Source organism: Sceloporus undulatus, chromosome 1 (genome assembly GCF_019175285.1).
Source record: "Sceloporus undulatus isolate JIND9_A2432 ecotype Alabama chromosome 1, SceUnd_v1.1, whole genome shotgun sequence".
NCBI classification, from domain to species: Eukaryota; Metazoa; Chordata; class Lepidosauria; order Squamata; family Phrynosomatidae; genus Sceloporus; species Sceloporus undulatus.
In genome coordinates, this window is record NC_056522.1 from 352,767,690 (window position 1) to 352,786,019 (window position 18,330).

Below are 18,330 nucleotides of genomic sequence, written 5' to 3' on the forward strand. Positions count from 1 at the left end.
TCCTTATAAAATGTTAAAATATGAATATCCATTGAATATGCAAATGAAAATAGGCACACTAAACAAATAAAATATGTTTATGTCGAGAGGAAGGAGCATGATGTCTGCATGTAGATGTAAATGGGGTCACAAGAGTAAAATGTTTGAGAACCACTGACTTAAAATGAGCACTTTAATTGCACTTATGCATTCTTTGTGTAGCAATCAACATTGCCTTGCAGAACAATATTTTTCTCAAATGTCATTGTTCAAAGGAAATTGAAGTTTTAATCTAATATAAAGTTTATGGTGAAGATTGTATAGATAACTGGGTCACAGAGCACATGCTTTGCATGAAATAGGTCCTGGTATAAATCTCTGGCATCTCCAGAACCGGGACAAAATCCTGCCTGAAACCCTAGAGAGGCAGTACTATGCAGGATAGGAATGAAGATGAGAGAAAAGTCAGGAGCAGGAAATTTGCAACTAGTGGGTCAGGGTTTTGTGGGTTTTATTATTTTTGTATTGTGTACTGTATAAATTCTGTTGTTACCTGCCTCGATCTCCAGACAGAAGAGGCGGGATATAAATTATTATTATTATTATTAGTGTTAAGTGGATTGGGAACCATGTTTCCAGAATCAGTGTTTACACCAGGGCCAGGGAACTATTAGTTCTGCAGATGTTTGGGATATCAGCTCACAGAAGCTGCAGGCAGCATAGTGATTGGTGAGGAATTCTAGAAATTACAGTCCAAGATTTCCCCAACCCTGCTCTGGGTGAAAGTTATTTAAGAATAAAGGAAAGAAACGCTGTTAGCTTACTGTTGTACAATGATAGTATAATGTGCTCTCTGTAGATGTAGTTCTATATGACAACCAAGAAAGGGAGCTAGTAAGATCAGTTATCTATAAAGAGAAGTAGCTAGACATAGAATCGTAGAGTTCAAAGAGACCACAAGGGCCATCCAGTCCAACCCCCTGCCATGCATAAAATTTAAATCAAAGCATCCCCGACAGATGGCCATCCAGCCTCTGTTTAAAGACCTCTAAAGAAGGACATTGGCGGGTTCTAGACCGCCGCTTTGAGGCAGTCTGCCGCCCCCGCTTGCTCCGCGCGGGAGCCTCAGCAGCCAAACCGCGCGGCTCCCGCACGGAGCAAAAAAGAAGCTCCAAAATGGAGCTTCTTTCAGCGGCGCACTGATGACATCGCGAAGCGCCAAGGGCGCATTCGTGACGTCATTAGGGCCGCGCGACGTCAATATGGTGCCGGCCATGTAGAAGGGCCGGCGCCATATTGTACGGACACAGTCCGTACTAGACTCAGGGGCATCTAGAAGAGACGCCCCTTTTTTAAAATGGGACATCCTCCGGACGTCCCAACTGCCGGTTTGTAACCGGCCATTGTATTGAGTGATAATACATACTATTTGTGGAGTAAAGGGAATACATAGTCATTCATTTTCCTTCATAGAAAGTCTGTCATCAGAATCAGGGAACAGGTACAGGCATCCAAGTCTTAATAGGACAGTGTCCTTTATTTTTATTATAATACAACCTATAACAGGGGTAGGGAATATGTGGCCTTTCAGCTGTTGCTGGACTCTGACTTCTATCTAGAACAGCCACAGGTCAGGGTAATAGCTGAACAACATCTGGAGAGCTTCATATTCCCCACGGTAGGCTCACAATGCGGCTGATTAAGAGTCAAACAGAGAGAGAGAGATTCAGAAGGGGCAGAAAATGATCTTCTTAAAGATACACTTATCTCTGTCACTGGTATACTAATGAAGAGGAAGACTGTAACAGCTTAAGGCAGGCAAAGATCAGGCTAGGCCATCTGACTTTATGTTAATGCCGATGTGCTACTCAGGGGATACAGAAGATCCCATCTCACAGTAAACCTATTACAATGAGCTGGTGTCAAGTGGGGAAAACTTTTGATGGTTCTTGGTTTTATTTCTTTTGCTTCAAGAGGAAAACTTGCCATTGTTTATGCATAGAAAAAGAAGCTCAAGGAAGGAAGGAAGGAAAATTTCCAGTACGCAGAAGTGCTCAAACTTGCTAGAAGGAATCCCTGGATCCTAACCATGAGCACAAATTGGCAGATTTACTTAAATGTATATGATGAGTGGGGATAGGGAGAGTGACATATGACAAGTTTAAATAAACAAGCAAAACCAGCTAAGATCAGGAAATTTTCCAAAAAATGGCTTTAATATTAACTGGAATTGATTTGCATACTTTCTAGCGGCAGCGGCTAATCCATTCAACTAATGGCAAGCTGATTCAGAACGGGAAACATGAGAACATTGAAAATGGGGGTGTCCCCATTGATAACCAAGAAGAGGGCAATGAACATGTCAATCTGTCTCCATTTTCACCTCCAGGTAAATCTGAAAAGATGTACTGTATTATAGAATAAATGGCAGAGAAGGGTTTATTCCTACCACAGAGTGCTAACCAAAGTGTTAAGAGTTCCGTACTCAATCACAAGCACTGTAGACCCTGCTAACCTCTGACTTTATTTATATATAGTTAGCCCTCCACATTTGGGGGTTTGACTTTTGCGGATTTGATTATTCACAGATTATTTGCTGTCATCGCTGCTGCTGCCCTTTGCCATTTTTAATAGGGACTGGTAGCCTTGCAAGATGGAGACTGCAAATAACGTTTGTAAGTCCCTATTTAAAATGGTGTAGGGCAGCAGCAGCAGCAGCAGCAGAGACAGCCACAAATCCCACTAGCCAGCCTTGTGAAAACTCTGCTTCCTTGAACACATCCATAGTGGGTTGAATCTGCAGATTATACTTTTTGTGTGTATTAAATATGGTTTTGAAGGACTTAGAGTTATTTGCGGTTTTTCCACTTTTGTAGAGGTCCTCCACCCCTAACCCCAGTGAATGTGGAGAGTTGACAGTATACATTTGTTCTTTCCCCTGTTCTTTCTTGATCAGTCTTGTTGTCTGGGTTAAGCAAAATGGGGAATAACACATTTGAGTAGCTTATCAGCTGAAGGCTCACAGCATCAGCATTCAATGATAGAGCCTAAATTCAAGCTGATCCCCAAGCCAAATACTTCATTTCTACTAGAGCCTGGAAAACATTACTGCTTTGAATTACAACTACACATAATCTCCCCATTAGTGTAGTCAGTGACTGGGGATTGTGGGAGTTGTAGTCAAAGTTAATTTCCATATAGTGGGACTTCAGTACACATGTGGATTTGTGTGATTTGCTACAGAAGTAACCCTTGAATGTTAAGCTCAGTGAATCAGAATATATTCACATTAAGATAAATTCATATTCATTTTTGACTTCATATTTTCAGCAATGTTACTCCATGGTTAATACTATTTCAATGACAAAACTGTATATCTAGCAATAGTCTGAATATTTTAATTTCATATTACTTTTGGGCTCAAGAAAACGCCATAGGCTATGGTTAGTCCATTTGTATAGATTTGTATAACCTGTGCTGATACAGTCAATGATTTGTACTGACAGAGTTTTAATAATGATTGAATAGATCTGTGTTACTGTATTACTTGACTCTTTGACACAAACAAGGCAAAAAACCATTTCAAAGAACTTTAAGGCTCAAATTAATTGCTTGCATCATTTTAATATCAATTATGTTGATATTAAATGTTGACAATTTTAATATCAGTTATCTCTTACAAGTTTATCACACGGGGGAAATCCTGTGGAGAAACAGGGGTTTTCACATTACATCATTGTTAAAGTGGTAGTAACCTGAATGGAAAGTAGACAAAAGCTGCTCCTTTTTACTTTCAGAAAATCCCAAAGTAAAAAGGAGTGGCTTTTGTCTACTTTCTTTTCTGGTTAACTCCAGTTTAACAACAACGTGTGTGAAAATCAACCCCCTTTTGCAGGTTTTTTCTAACTTTTAAATCCTGTGTTTGCATGGGATTTCTCTCATGTGATAAACTCCTTAGTTCAGCTAGGCTCCAAATTGTTACCTGTCTACAATGTTTCTCTGGAAAACTCATCACTTCTGGTCCCTCTCCAATATGTAATACTGTACTAGTTAATTCCACTGCAGATATATGACATCTCCCTCAATTGAGGGTTGGTTTAGGACCCAGTAATTAAAATTTTTAAAAAGAAATGAGGCTTCCAAGAGTTGGACCTTGATCTCCCAGAATCCTATGTCAACAATCAAACCGCTTACATCACACTGGCTGACAGGTACTACATGGTCCTCCCCCTTCCTAGAATATCTCTTGCATTTGGCCAGTGCAGCTGGGTGAGAATTTCACTGAGTTCACTACATCATGCAGGCTCTCAATTATTATCTGGTTCTGCTTAAATATAAATATGACTAAATAACAAATGTCCAAAGGAAAAAACACTTTCTTTCCCTTTTTTGTTATCTAGATGGAAAAATGGACAAAGTCAAATGGCTTATTACCTGGCCACTGATATTGCTCCTCTTTTTCACCGTCCCGAATTGCAGTAAACCACGTTGGGAGAATTTTTTTATGCTGACCTTTCTCTTATCCACTTTATGGATTGCTTTTTTTTCCTATTTTATGGTGTGGCTGGTAAGTGGATGCAAAAATAGTTGTTAATTTTTTTAACATGAAAAAAATTGATTTTGAAGTAACACTGAAAATTGGAAGAGCATGACAATAAGGTGTAACACCGCAGCAACTGAAAGAGAAGATATTATTGGGCAAGTGGTTCTTTTCTTCATTCTCCAGTCTTAGCATACAAAAATGTTGGCAAATCTAACCTACCTATAGTGCAACTGCTCCTTCTTTTCCTCATTGCCTACAAAGTTTTGCCTGGTCCTCTGAATGAGCCAAAGTAAAGACTCGTGTAGCATTTACATGACAATAAGGAAAAGGTCAAGCATTCATGCATTTTTAAAATTCAAATGTACTTGTCACTGTCTAGTATCAAATTTTAAAAAAGGATTTCCTCAGATGTGCATTAGAATCTTGCTGTGGACAGGACTGATTGGGTTTTCTTAGCAAATTTCTTCAGAGAGGGTTTGCCATTGCCATCCTCTGAGGCTGAAAAGGTGTGATTTGCCCAAGGTCACCCAGTGGGTTTCCATGGCCAAGCTGGGATTCGAACCCTGGTCTCCCAGTGTCCTAATCCAGTGCTCAAACCACTATGTCACACTGGCTCTCCAAGCATAGAAAATGTTAAAAACTCCGCTCACTCTTCTCGTTCATATAAGAACACTGACTTATGCAGCACAAGTGCATTGTAACCATTGGAGCTTCACACATAGTCACTGGTTTTGTGATTCCTTTGCTGAAGTCAGTTTGTGGAGGAAGCCAAGATTATATAGTGCATTTGTGAATAACTAATTAAAACATATGTGTGCTGCTTTCATGGAAAATATAAGTTCTCCAGGTTACTGTGTCCCTAGAGATATATTGGTAGGATGAATATATTGTTGTTTTTTAATTAAACACATTTCTATTTAGTTCTGTTTTGAGCTAGAGGGTTTTTTTTAAAGCACAAGTTCCCAGTCATCTATTCCCCAAGGTAGCAAGCAGAACTTGCCAATGTTACTTTTTTAGACTACAATCCAGAATTCCACAGCCACCATGGCCAATGACTGTAAGGTCTGTAAATTGTATTTTCTCAGGAATGCAACAAGAATAATACAGTTGAGCCATGCCTTGGTTCTGTTGGGTATTCACCCTAGAAAAGTTGTACAAGAAAGTAGTCCACTGATCATGCTGGCTGGGAGATTCTTGGAGTTGTGGTCCAAAAATGTAATGGCGTCATTGTGGGTTAAGAGGGTGCAAACCACACCAGGTGACAACCTAAGGGGGGTGACTCCACTGCTCCTCAAAAATGTGCCCTTTGGGCATAAACATGCTGTGGTATTCACCTGCGTCCCATTAAAATGCTGAAGAGATGGTATGAGTGGGGGAAGAAAAAGAAGAGGCCCTAGTTGTTGTTTTTTAAAAAAATCAAATTTCAAAAAATTAATTTAACATTTTTTAAAAAATTAAAAAAATATTTAACAACATACATTTTACCAAATTTTCACAACATTTTCATTTTACCAAATTTTAATTTAAAAAAGTAATTTTAATTGTTCTAGTTGTTTGTGTCACAACGATTACCATTACGTTCAGTGATATATGGGATTTATGATTTATGAGTAACATTAGTAGAAAAAAACACTACTAAGGATTCTGAATGGTGTAGTATAGGAGGAAGTCAATGGGAGGTGCCATCACAAGTTACCACACCAACTCTAGTGACGTCACTGCAAAAAAGGTAACATTTGCAAGCCTCTTTGATCAGAGATGACAATGAGACAAAAGTGTGCATATCTACCTTCACCAATTTACTGCCCTCCAGGTGTTTGGGACTACAGCTCATATCACACCAGCTACAGACAGATGATTGGCCTTGCTGTCTGAGACAGATGAGAGCTGTAGTGTGAACCATTTGGATGATGCTGAGTTGGGGAAGACTGTTATCCAAATGTGATTCTACGGTGTCATTTTCATCTCCTTTAATCCTTGTTTAGTACTTCTTACCTTGCCTTTCCTCCAAAGAAAAGGTAATGGACACAGTGGTGGTGATGATGATGATAATTAGTTAGTTAAATCCTGCTTTCCACCCAAAATTGGGACTCAAAGCTGTTCACAGTTTAAAAGCTCATTATAATTAAAAACATACAAAAGGAAAACATTAAAGAAGAATTTGCAGTATTAAGACAGCTCACAGTCACTAAAACAATAAATTCAATGTAAAGGATAACCATACTCTTAAAATCAGTTCATTTAAAACAATACAATGCCCTTTAGCCTGTTCTTTTAAAACTTTCTGCTTTGCAAACCTGTCAGAATTTTTTTTTAAAGTTCTAGCTTGCCAACAGAAAGACAAAGTGTGTGTGTGTGCAATTCTGGCCTCCTTGGGAAAGGAGTTCCAGAATCTATGAGGAGCCACCAAGAAGACCCTTTCTTGAGTCCCTACCAACAGTACTTGTGATGGTGGTAGGACTGAGAGAAGGGCCTCTCCTGGTGATCTTAGAGCCCAAAGTGGTCTGCAATAAACATGGTTCTCATCTATTAATTTTATCCTCACAACTGTGTATAGTGGATTAGACTTAGAAATGGGGACAAGCCCAAGATCACCCATGAAGGTTAGGTCTCTGTGAGTGGTTTGAACATGGGTTTCACCAGCCATAAGTAGTTAAGAGTATTAAACTACTACAATCTCCTGGCTTCCTTTGGGCTTTCTGTTCTTTCGGCTCATCAGAAAAGAGGACTGCTAGTTAAGAAACAATCCAGCTGCAGTGCAGAGGAACCATCTCAGGAAAAGTAGAGGTGCACGGCAGACTCTGGAAGCATTACCTTCTTTGGAGTACAACTCCCAGAGTCCCCCATCCGGCATGCCTTTGCTGCCTGAGGAATTCTGAGAGCTGTAGTCTCCAAAATATCTTTTTTTCTAAATTCCTAGAGAGACTGCCATTTTACAGTTTCTGACACTTCACATGGGCCCAAAGCATTGGGGATGTGTTCTTTGGAATTTCTGATAAACAACAAGAATATACACAGCAGCTTTGCACTACACTGCTCTGCTCTCACAGATGAGCCCAGTCATCTGTAGAAATTTTTGTTTTGCTCTAGATGGTTAGTACAATTTTGTTTCATTACTGAAATTCTTGTGTTTATATATTTGATTGATGTCAACATCCCCATGCTGAAGAAACTAAAGTAATCTGTGAGTCGTGATTGCTATTGTGAATGCAAGACCACAAAGAGACTGCTCTGTTGTTTTCAACAACTACTGTATGTTTTCCTTTGTTGCATAGGTTACAGTGATTGGTTACACTCTAGGGATCCCTGATGTTATCATGGGCATTACTTTCCTAGCTGCAGGAACCAGTGTACCAGACTGCATGGCCAGTTTAATAGTAGCAAGACAAGGTAACGTCAGCAGTGGTTTCAGAGAAATAATTGTGATTGTGCTCTACATAAATTACATTTTGTCAGATACAGGTAAGGTTCATATCATTTAAGGATAGCAATGGTAGTGAGATTTCATAGGTTTTAATACAAATGACACTAATTTGTCTTTCATGCTGTATTACAGTTTTTCGGAATTTTATTATGCAGTTCAGTTTTCCATGAAAAATGCATAGAAAAACGCACGTGTTAAAGAAAATTACATACAAGAATATGTATACTAGGGAGAAGAGCAAACATAAAGGCATATTTCAAGGAAAGGCATTTGAAAAAATGTGTTTCTTTGGAGAAATGTGTACAAAAGTTGTGCAAACTTTAAAAAAAATCCAAGCCAGTATCAAAATTGATCAAAACGAATATATTTGGACTAAACAAAATTGTAAAATGTAATCCAAATAGATTCATCCAGCAGCTCCCAAACTCTGACCTTCCAGGTGTTTTGTAGTTCAGCTCCCAGAATTCCTGACTGTTGGCCAAGCTGGCTGGGGCTTCTGGGTGTGGAAGTCCAAAATACCTAGAGGCCAAAGTTTGGTAACCACTAGATTAATCCATCCTGATTTAAGGAACAATCTATGTCCTGAAACAGAGGTGCAACATTTAATCACCCACCCAGATTCCTTTCCCACACCTGACCAGACGGCAGGCGCCATCATACTGCATCTTCAGCACAGCGCTTACATGTGCTGCACCAAATAAGCAGCAAAAATCTCTGCCATGGCTAGGGCACCCTTTCCATGGTGCAAAAAGGAGCCGCTTTTTGTGGCTCCTTTTTGCACTACAAAAATGCCAGATCAAGGCCGTGGCATGTAGTTGCCATGGTCCCAATCCAACAACAAAAGAGACGGCTGCAGACCGCTCCTTAGGGGCAGTCTGTTCAGCCTCTAAGATTGGTTGAAAAGCTACACTAGGTTTCCATTGAAAGGAATGAGAACATTTAGTCATTATGCAAGTCCTGTTTATGTTATTAGGTGCTGAGTGCAGGTAATTTGATATTGATTGGTGATTTTGTCATTTATAGATGTACAGATAAATATATGTACAGATAAAAAGATATATAGTTAAATATAAATTTGGTTATATGGGAATTAAAATGATGTAGACATCTGGAAGAGCAGTTCAGCAATGGAGCTAATTGCCTAGAGATTTTGTGGGGTCTCCTTCTCTGGACGTCTTCAAAAAGAAGGTGGACAGCTACTTGTATGGGATGCTCTAGGTCAGGGGTAGGCAACCTGCGGCCCGCGGGCCGGATGCGGCCCGGCGAGGCCTTGGGACCAGCCCCAGCCCAGTCCTGCTGCCGATTGCCACCAGGTCCTTTGGGGGGCAATTGTCTATAGAAGCCTCAGAAACATGCATTTATATTAACATTTTTTTAAAAATCAGCAAATTTTTTCGCGTGTCCTCCATTTTTTAAAAAAAAAGTGTCTTCCATTTGAAAATTTTGTCCTACATTTGTCCTGGTTTATTTATATATTTAATTTTTTTAAAAAAATTATTTAATTATTTATCTTTTGGCTTCACCCCCCCAGTTATCTGAGGGACAGCAACCTGGCCCCCGGCTCAAAAAGGTTGCCTACCCCTGCTCTAGGTAGAGGTCCTGCATAGAGCAAGGGGGTGGACTTGCTCATTCATGAGGCCCCTTCCAACTTCATGGTTCTATGACTCTATATGCTTATAAGTATGTGTGTGTTATGTGCCTTCCAGTTGTTTCCGACTTATGGTGACCCTAAGGCAAACAAACTTATCATGGGGTTTTCTTGGCAAGATTTCTAGAGAGGAGGTTTTCAATTGCCTTTCCCTGAGGCTGAGAGCATGTGACTTGCCCAAGGTCACCCAGTGGATTTCATGATACCTGCATTGAAAACTATTGATTGTGAATGTATATGTGTTTTTTATACAAGAGTTTAACAAAAACTGTAGATGACAAGCACTGTCTTAACAGAAGCATTTCCTTTTCTCTCATGTAAGAGGGATTACCTCTTCTAAACTGAACTAGAAATAATCTAGTTTGAGACCACTTTTACTACCCTGGCTCAGTGCTAAGGAATTCTGGGAACTGTAGTTTGTTGTGGCACCAGAACTCTGACACAAAACTACAGCTCCCAGGATTCCCTAGCATTGTGCCAGGGCAGTTAAAGTGGTCTCAAACTGGATTATTTCTACAGGGTGTTTTGGACCTAAGATTTCTTTAACTGAGTTTTGGTCTTAGTCTAAAATTATGGCACCAGGATGCAAAGAGGTGCTTTAAGCATTCCCCAGTGGGATTTTAGCCTTTCAGTAGTGTGAACACCATGTCCTACTAAAACTGATTCACCAGTGGGGAGGTTGATACTCTACAAAGAAAACCGGGGTCAAACTGCCAGTCTACAGTTCCAAGGCCATGAGGCTGAAGGCCACTTAGGCTGCAGTACTCCTTTGCACTTTTATTTGGGGGTAAGCCCCACTGACTCAGAGGGACTTCGGAGTAGATAAGTAAATTAGTCTGTTAAACTTATTGTTTCTACACATGATCTTCCCTTTCAGAGGGCATTAGCTTATCGTCTTTGATGTTCCCAGATGTAAAAAGAGTTGCTGTTAGGACCAAAAACTAATTTTAATTGTGAAATTCTTATTTTTCAGGCCTAGGTGACATGGCAGTATCGAATACAATTGGCAGCAATGTGTTTGACATTCTGGTAGGCCTTGGAGTACCATGGGGTTTGCAGACTATGGTTGTTAATTATGGCTCAAATGTACGTATATTAATTTACAAATTTCTTTTCAAGCCTCTTATTACCAGAGCAAATACACTTGATTAAAAAAGTACTTTCAGACCCCATTTAGCAGAAATCACTAGGTATACAAAGGTCATGTTTAGCACAATCTTCTGAAAAGTCAGTGGGTTGGATCCAGGCTTAGAGGTTTATCCCATTGGTTATTAAATTGATTTACTTTTATCCAATTTAAAGCTGAATTCAGGTAGCATCCTGCTCTTATCAGACATTTTTTGCTGACGAATCTGCTGCCCGAATACAGCCCAAGTCTACCCCTGTTTCCACAGCCGCTTCACCAGCCATTTTCTTAAGTTAAAAAATAGCCAGATCCGGAAAGAGCTGGGATGAGCTCTGAAAGTAGGGATGGACCCAGACTGTATTTGGGCAGCAGATTCAGTCAAAAATGTCTGATAGGATCAGGATGCCACCCAAATTCATCTTTAAACCAGATAGAGGTAGATCAGTTTAATAACCAATGCAATAAGCCTCTTACTACACTAAAAGTGGTTCCACTGAAATCAGTGTGAGGTAGGTTAGTCGTGACTAACAAGTTCCATTGATTTCAGTGTATAATTTCATAGTATGACTAAATCTGAGTCCAGTCCAGTGTAGATAAATTCTGTAAAACAGTTTCTCCATTTGAAAACTTTCTTGGTTAAACACTCTGAGGCCAGCAGTGACCACATCGTTCTTGTCAGGATTGTATGACCCTCCTACAGATTATTGACTTGGTATCACTTCCTACAGAGGACTAACACTGTTGGAAGTGGTGCTTCAGCTAAACACAAGACGTGTTGCCATAACTGGTACAGATTCAAAGTGGGAAGATGCCTCATAAGATTCTGCAATAACATGACTTTACAGTTTGTTGGTTTCATAGAAGGATGCACTAATGTCCACGAAGTCAACATTGCTCTGTTCCTGCTCTGTATCTAAACAAAATGAGTTGCTCCTGGTGCTGCTTTAGTGTGTCAGTTGAACCAACCCCATTGCATTCTGCTGATTTTAAAACTATAGTATTATCTTGTTCTCTACAGTTAAAGGCACACCAAATACCTTCCACCCCTTGCACTCTTGGAGGTGCTAAATTAGCCTCTCATATTAGGCTAATATTTTGCTGTGGTTGCAAGATTTGATTACGGATTCCTTATGTGCTTTAATACGTCTCCAAGGGTCTGTAAAAAAATTCAGGCTGACAAAAAAGGAGTAGAGTTCCTCATTGACTTTGTTTATTAGGGCCTACATCTTGTGATTATTATTTTTTTATATAGAAGATAACAGTTAGCTAGGTATTACATCTTTAAGTTGTGAAAAACATTTTTAAGTTGTATTTCTTCTCATTTTCAACAGGTTAAGATAAACAGCAAAGGACTTGTCTATTCTGTTGTACTTCTCCTAGGATCTGTAGCTCTTACTGTAAGTGTCCTCCTATTGTATTAGTCACTTTCTGCATACATCCATTTAATACAACATCTTATTATATAAAGTGGACAAAATGTGCCCTAGCAGCTGAATGCGACCTGCCAGATCCTTTCCAACTACACAACTCTGAAAGAGAAAGCTCTAAGAATGACAGATCGTGCCAACAGAAGCCTCTGGAGGGACAATTTGCCCTTTAAATTGTCTCCTCCCCCTCTGGTTGTTGTTATTGTTGTTGTTTTAAATTAGAAGGGCAAAAAAAGCCATTAGAAATTAGAAGTGGCCTCTTGGTTTCTATATTCTGCCCTCCCCCACAAAAGTATGAAGAGTAAATTATATTTACAGCCCAAAAGCAAGCCCCACCACTGGTTTCTGAGAACAAGACTTGCTATTTGGGGGGATTAATTTTCTCCCAGAGGTCAATTGATTTGGAGGAGTTGCATTCCATAAAGATCCAAGGAAGGGCAGAAATGGTCCTTCTGAAATTGCTCACCCCATGTCTTCAGAAATTTGTGCAGTGTCTATATTTTTAGATGCCAGCTCTTCATTGCAATTCAGAAAACATCCCCAAAGATTTGTTTCCTTAACATTTTATATAACACTAACATTCTCTGTCAGCAACCCTTGACTACAATAGAGAACAAAGGAGGTCCATTCATTAAAAGCATTTTTAAAAATCCCCTTCAACAACAACAGTCTGGACAGTATCTTTTAGAATGATTGCCCAGTTTAACAAATCCTCCATTGATTGATTGCATGAGCAATAGGACAGGTGGAGCACCTCTTTCTCTCTGTTACTCTCTACAAATCTTCATTCAGAGGCGCCTGGCTGCTGGGAGATGGTTAGTGTTCCACCTAAAGCAGAACAGACAGAAGCCAGTTTCTTTGTGTGATGACATGTTTTAAATATGCTTTATGTTTTTTTAAAAAAAATTTTTTTTTAATGCTGCTCTTCTTAAGTTTGTAACATTGATTTCATTCAGTTCTTCATTAACTCACATATTGTGTTCTTGTAGGTCGGTGGCATCCACATAAATAAATGGAAACTAGACAGGAAGCTGGGCATTTATGTGCTCGGCCTTTATGCCATCTTCTTGTGTTTCTCAATACTGATAGAGTTTAATGTCTTCACTTTTGTCAACTTCCCAATGTGCCGAGAAGATGACTGAAATAAACCACTGACAAGTGTCATCTGGATCCATTGTGCTAAAAATTACAGGAGACATTTTACATTGCTACCTGCTTCTTCTCCAAAATCTCAGTGTCTTTCCTGCTTCATCACTTTACAAGCACTTTTCCTGTACTTGGAAGGAAAACACCTGTCTCTTTGAACAACATGCAAGCTCAAGGCAACCAAAGCATTTTCTTCTTCTTCTTCTTCTTCTTCTTTGGATCTTATTGTTCCATCATGCAGCTCTGTGGATCTCATGCAGAAATTGAAAAAGTCCAGTGGTATCCTGTTGTGGTATTCAGTCTCTTTTAGGCCAGTGATTCTTATCATGAATTTTAATATGAAGTCTGGGGAAAAAAACAACTTCCTTTTGATGGCCTATGGTTTTCCAAATAAGAGGAAAAGAGAGCGGGTCAAGACTTTATTGTGGCTCATTTTGAGCATCTCAGCCATGGAATTTAATGCACTTATTATGAAATGCACTACTAAGGATCCTTCCTCTCCCCTTCAAGTGCTCTGTTTAAAGAGAACTTTCACTGATGCTGAGGAGTCTTTGGTGGTGTTTAGTAGAACACTGTAACCCCATTTATATTATTTAAAAAGAAAGACTTGAAAGAAACTGACAAACAACAACAACAACCAACCCAGTCCCACTAAAAAAAAGAGGAGGGAATACAACACTACTGATGCTATAATTCTTTTTTTTTTTAAATCATGGAACCAATTATGTTGTAATCTGGAGATCCATACTTGAAAACAGCAACACAATGTTCTAAAGTTGGTGAGGAACAATTGCAAATATCATGAATGACTATGTATATGGAATATTATACTTTCAGTTCATAAAGTTGTGCCAGCACCACTAAGCATACCCACCAATTTTAGAGGAAAATGGAAAACCAAAATCCTGGGTGCTCAGTAAATGATTGTGCAGGTAAATCATTTGAAGAATGTGATTCTAATCCAAATGCCTTCCAGATCATCATAGATGCACTTTGGATTTGAAGATGTTTTATATGTTCCTGTATATGTGTGTGTTTACATGCATGTGTACATGCATGCATACACACTACAAAATATAACTGCACAATTCCCAGTTAATGATTTTTCCATGGACTAAATCTCTTGTTTTAGCATTGGTTTTAGCAAACAGTTTGAAAAAGTGGGTGACAGGAACATATTAAAAGACCTGGAATCTCCACATTGATTGAACTAATTATGGAATGCTGCACAGTATGCACCTTTATTCCTTCCCACTGTGTTTCAATTTATGTCTGGTTAAGGTCTTAATCTGCCTCATTGGCACTGCAGAGCTTGGGAAATTTCCATTTTGGATTATAATTCTCAGAATTCCCCTGCTGGTTCAAGTTGTCTGAAAAACTAATTTTTTCCAGGTTTTGCAGGATTGAAGAGATCACTATCACCATTATAAGATTCTTGATGCATGTTCTCAGCTGGAGCTTGGATGTTTTTTGGACACCTACTCCCAGAATTCACTAGCCTAGGGAATTCTGGGACCTTTAGTCCAAAAAGTAATTTGTCCAAGCTTTGTTCTCAAGTTGGATTACAAATGTCCAATAAACCTGTTGAGAACTGTTGAAAAAGTTTATATCAGCTGTTGAAAAAACAACAACACAGGACTCCTTTAACTTAAAACAGAATCAGGGATAGGGGGTTAAACAAGGGTTCACACGTGTACATATTTATCAATTTGCTGTGTTCCCTTTGTCGGCACTTTACGGGATCCTGCACCATAATGCAGAATAGCTTAATCTACATGAAAGAAGTTATTTTGTTTTGGATTTGGTTTTTTGTTTGTTTGTTTTTTCTTGTCAAAGCATAACTGAATTGGCAGCTGAACTGGATTCTTAGCCCCCTAGGGCCATAGTCTAGTTTCTATTTTTCCAGTATATATCATTAATGAAATATATCTACATCATTGCGGATGTAATTGGGAAGAGAACTGGACCCATAAAACATAAACTGTAGTTAATTTTGGACCTTTCCACTGATGGAGGAGAGGAAATGTTAATGCCTCTCACCCCACATCCCATATTTGCTGTTCTTATGTACCATCTGAAGCAAAACCTTGTGCACCTCCAGCACATTGCAGTGCAGAAGCTCCATTTGTCTCTAGAAGCTCCTGTGGTTCCTCTGTGAGGAAAATGCAAACGCTCCCATTTTAGACTTTTCAGAAGCAGCACAAAAACATGAAGTGCAGGTTCCCTATACTGCATGATAATGTTAGAAGTGGTTCTTAGTCACCTGCTGAAATGGTGATCCCATCCAGATTTGCCAAAACCACCAGCACATTTAAATTCTGTTCCTTAATCCCAAAATAATGTATTGTAAATTTACTGATGAACATAAAAGTTATCACCGAAGCACAACTGATCTTTATACATAGCTCTTTTTTCATTTTTAACATGGACTGCTAAATAAAATATATTGGATGCCTAAAAGATTTTATGAATGAAAAATACATTAAATATTTATTTTTGCATTCAAAGCTTTTTGGCAGAATTCCTGCAATGATTGCACTGTAAAGAGAACACTGTACCACAGTAGAAAGCAAAACCTTTTTACAAGGGACATGAACATTGCTGCAGGTATCAGCCAGCAGATTAGCAACATTTCTGTTCACATTTCCATAAAGGATTTGATCCCACCGACTCAGGCTAATGTGGAACAGAGTATTTCTTCCTCTGGTCAATTGTACTTCATAAAGTCCAGTGTATAGTGTCCACAGACATGCCAGTTGATAGTACCCTAGAAAGACATAAACTAGAAAAAGAGCCTACCCTCCAAATATATTGCTCTTTGGTAAAATGGAGGCTGAACAGTAGGCTTCAGAGAGAGCTCTTCTGTTGACAGGAAGCGTTAGGAGTTCAAGATTAAAATGAAAATATACATTTTCCTTCTTCATTTCCCATGGCTGGATTAAAATTTGATGCCTCAATTTACCAAATTGTGTTACAAGACTGATACATGTATGCCTGTTTCATTCCCAGGTGGTTGCAACAACAGGTGTAAATGACTTGCCGGGTAGAACTGTCATATATCCTCCCCTATGATCAAAGTGAGATTTCCCAAAGAAATGGCATCACACAGAGCTGTTTCACACATTACATGGTACTCTTAGTACTCTGAGTGCTTATGACAGCTTGGCAAATTTAATTTTGTGGGCTCTAAAAACTAACTTTTCCAAACTATGGTGTTGACTGTATGAGAAAATACATTTGCAAACACATACTTTTTTTAGTATGGGAGTTAGGGATAATGTAAAAAAATGTAATGTGTGAAATTGTTCAGCATTCAGTTGCAAGCAATACAGTGCTGAATGATCAAATGAGGTGTGTGTCTTTGAACCAATCCAATGGCATTCACACATCCATACAAACAGGTGTTCAGAGACCACAAGACACTGGGGGAGGCATTCATGCAAACATCCATTAGTTGGTCTTCTAGATTCATTCAAATGACACAGAACAGATTATCTCTTTCAAAGCAAAATTAGACACAATTTCTTACACAGGGAAATGAAATGTAAATAAGACCTTTTTTAAAAAATGGATTCCTTTACTGTTAATTGGGATGAGGCATCTAGGGATCATTTGCAATAGCTTTGTGGAAAGGGAGAAACCTCTTTTTAATCTTGTTCTGTTCTTTGCAACAAATATCAGTATTGATTAAGCTGGCAACTGAATCCCACAAAATGGCTTTAGCGCCATAGTTTGTCAGAAAAACAGCCTTTATTCTGTAGTTGGGACACAGGAGAGAGAGAGAATTTTCTCTGTCCCACATACTTGGGGAAACAAGAAATCAAAAAATAATCTCTCTGCCCTTTGGAGCCAATACATTGGCTGGGAGGTAGCTAGTTGGCCCTCTTCACCCCAATATACTGGCCCAATCCCACCGTGACAAACAGAAAGTGGAATGCATCACCAAAACAATGCTGAGTATTGGTTGCTACTACTGCTGTGGTGATAACATGTTCTTAGAGTTAAGGAACAAATTGCCCCCCACCCCAGTGCAGATCCTAGAGCTTGTTTGCTTTTGCTACTGCTGCAGTGTAGCAAAGTTTGGCAAAGTTACTTTGGACTACACATCATATAATCTACTAGTCACACATGGCTAGTAGCCATATTAGTAAGAAGTTTGTAAGAGCTGAAGTCTTAAGTAACCTTTCTGCCCTCCTGCAGTGCAGAAGCTTATCAGGTGGAACGCTTTCGGATGGGTTTGCCTATCATAAGACAAACAAATTATGCCAACAAGATCAGGAGGAGAGGATGCTTCTTTGTTTGGTAGGTGTCACAGTCTTGCAGTGTACAGAGCAGAAGGGATCCTCATTTGTGGAAATGCCTTGACCTAGGTAAGAATGAGCTGAAGGATACATGATGCAGCAAGAGGCACCGTGTCCTCCTATGGGCTTTTTGCTATCCCAGAGAAGGAAAGGTGTTTGCATTAGAATTTCCTTCTTCCCCATGTCTTTGTCCCAGGGTTAAATAACATTTTCCTCAGCATTCTGGTTGCAAAGTAAAATGAACATTGCCTGTATTTTGGAGAAGTTTGAGGTTGGATTCCAAAAACAGGAGCCTCAAATCCTGATGTGCTTCTAGGTTGTTGGGGTATTTTTACCTGCTATTTTTTATTTTTATTTTGAGATACCATTGCAATCAGCCTGAAAAAATGTCAATTCATATTGTTAGAGAAAGCCTTGTAAGCCATGTGGTCTAACCACCTGTTTGATGCAGGAAACCCAAAGTATCCAGTTGACTCCTTCCCTCAGAAGAAAGAGCCCTCAACACACATGCAGACAGGAATATATGATTTGCCAAAGAAGGTGTACACTTCATATGAAGACAATGATGAGAAATCACATACAATCATTTATGCTGAAGTTTCCCATTGTATAGTTTGATCTGCATGTCAAAGTCTATTGCATCCAAGCCATAAGAAGAAGAAAAATCTTAGGGAAAAGTAACCTTGTCATTGAGTTAATTCTTATGCTTATAGAAAGACCCACAGAAATTTATATT

General features: G+C 39.2%; 1 protein-coding gene across 1 annotated transcript in view; it reads left to right on the forward strand.

The window, feature by feature from the left end:
• Nucleotides 1-14,675, forward strand: part of SLC24A4 (solute carrier family 24 member 4) — a 38,972-nt gene extending 24,297 nt beyond the window's left edge. The window contains exons 9-14 of the mRNA XM_042438764.1: nucleotides 2,230-2,368; nucleotides 4,380-4,546; nucleotides 7,798-7,912; nucleotides 10,568-10,680; nucleotides 12,052-12,117; nucleotides 13,137-14,675. Coding sequence (XP_042294698.1) covers nucleotides 2,230-2,368; nucleotides 4,380-4,546; nucleotides 7,798-7,912; nucleotides 10,568-10,680; nucleotides 12,052-12,117; nucleotides 13,137-13,289 — 753 coding nt within the window. The 3' untranslated portion in view covers nucleotides 13,290-14,675. The remainder of the gene's footprint in view (nucleotides 1-2,229; nucleotides 2,369-4,379; nucleotides 4,547-7,797; nucleotides 7,913-10,567; nucleotides 10,681-12,051; nucleotides 12,118-13,136) is intronic.
• The last annotated feature ends 3,655 nt before the right edge of the window (nucleotides 14,676-18,330 follow it).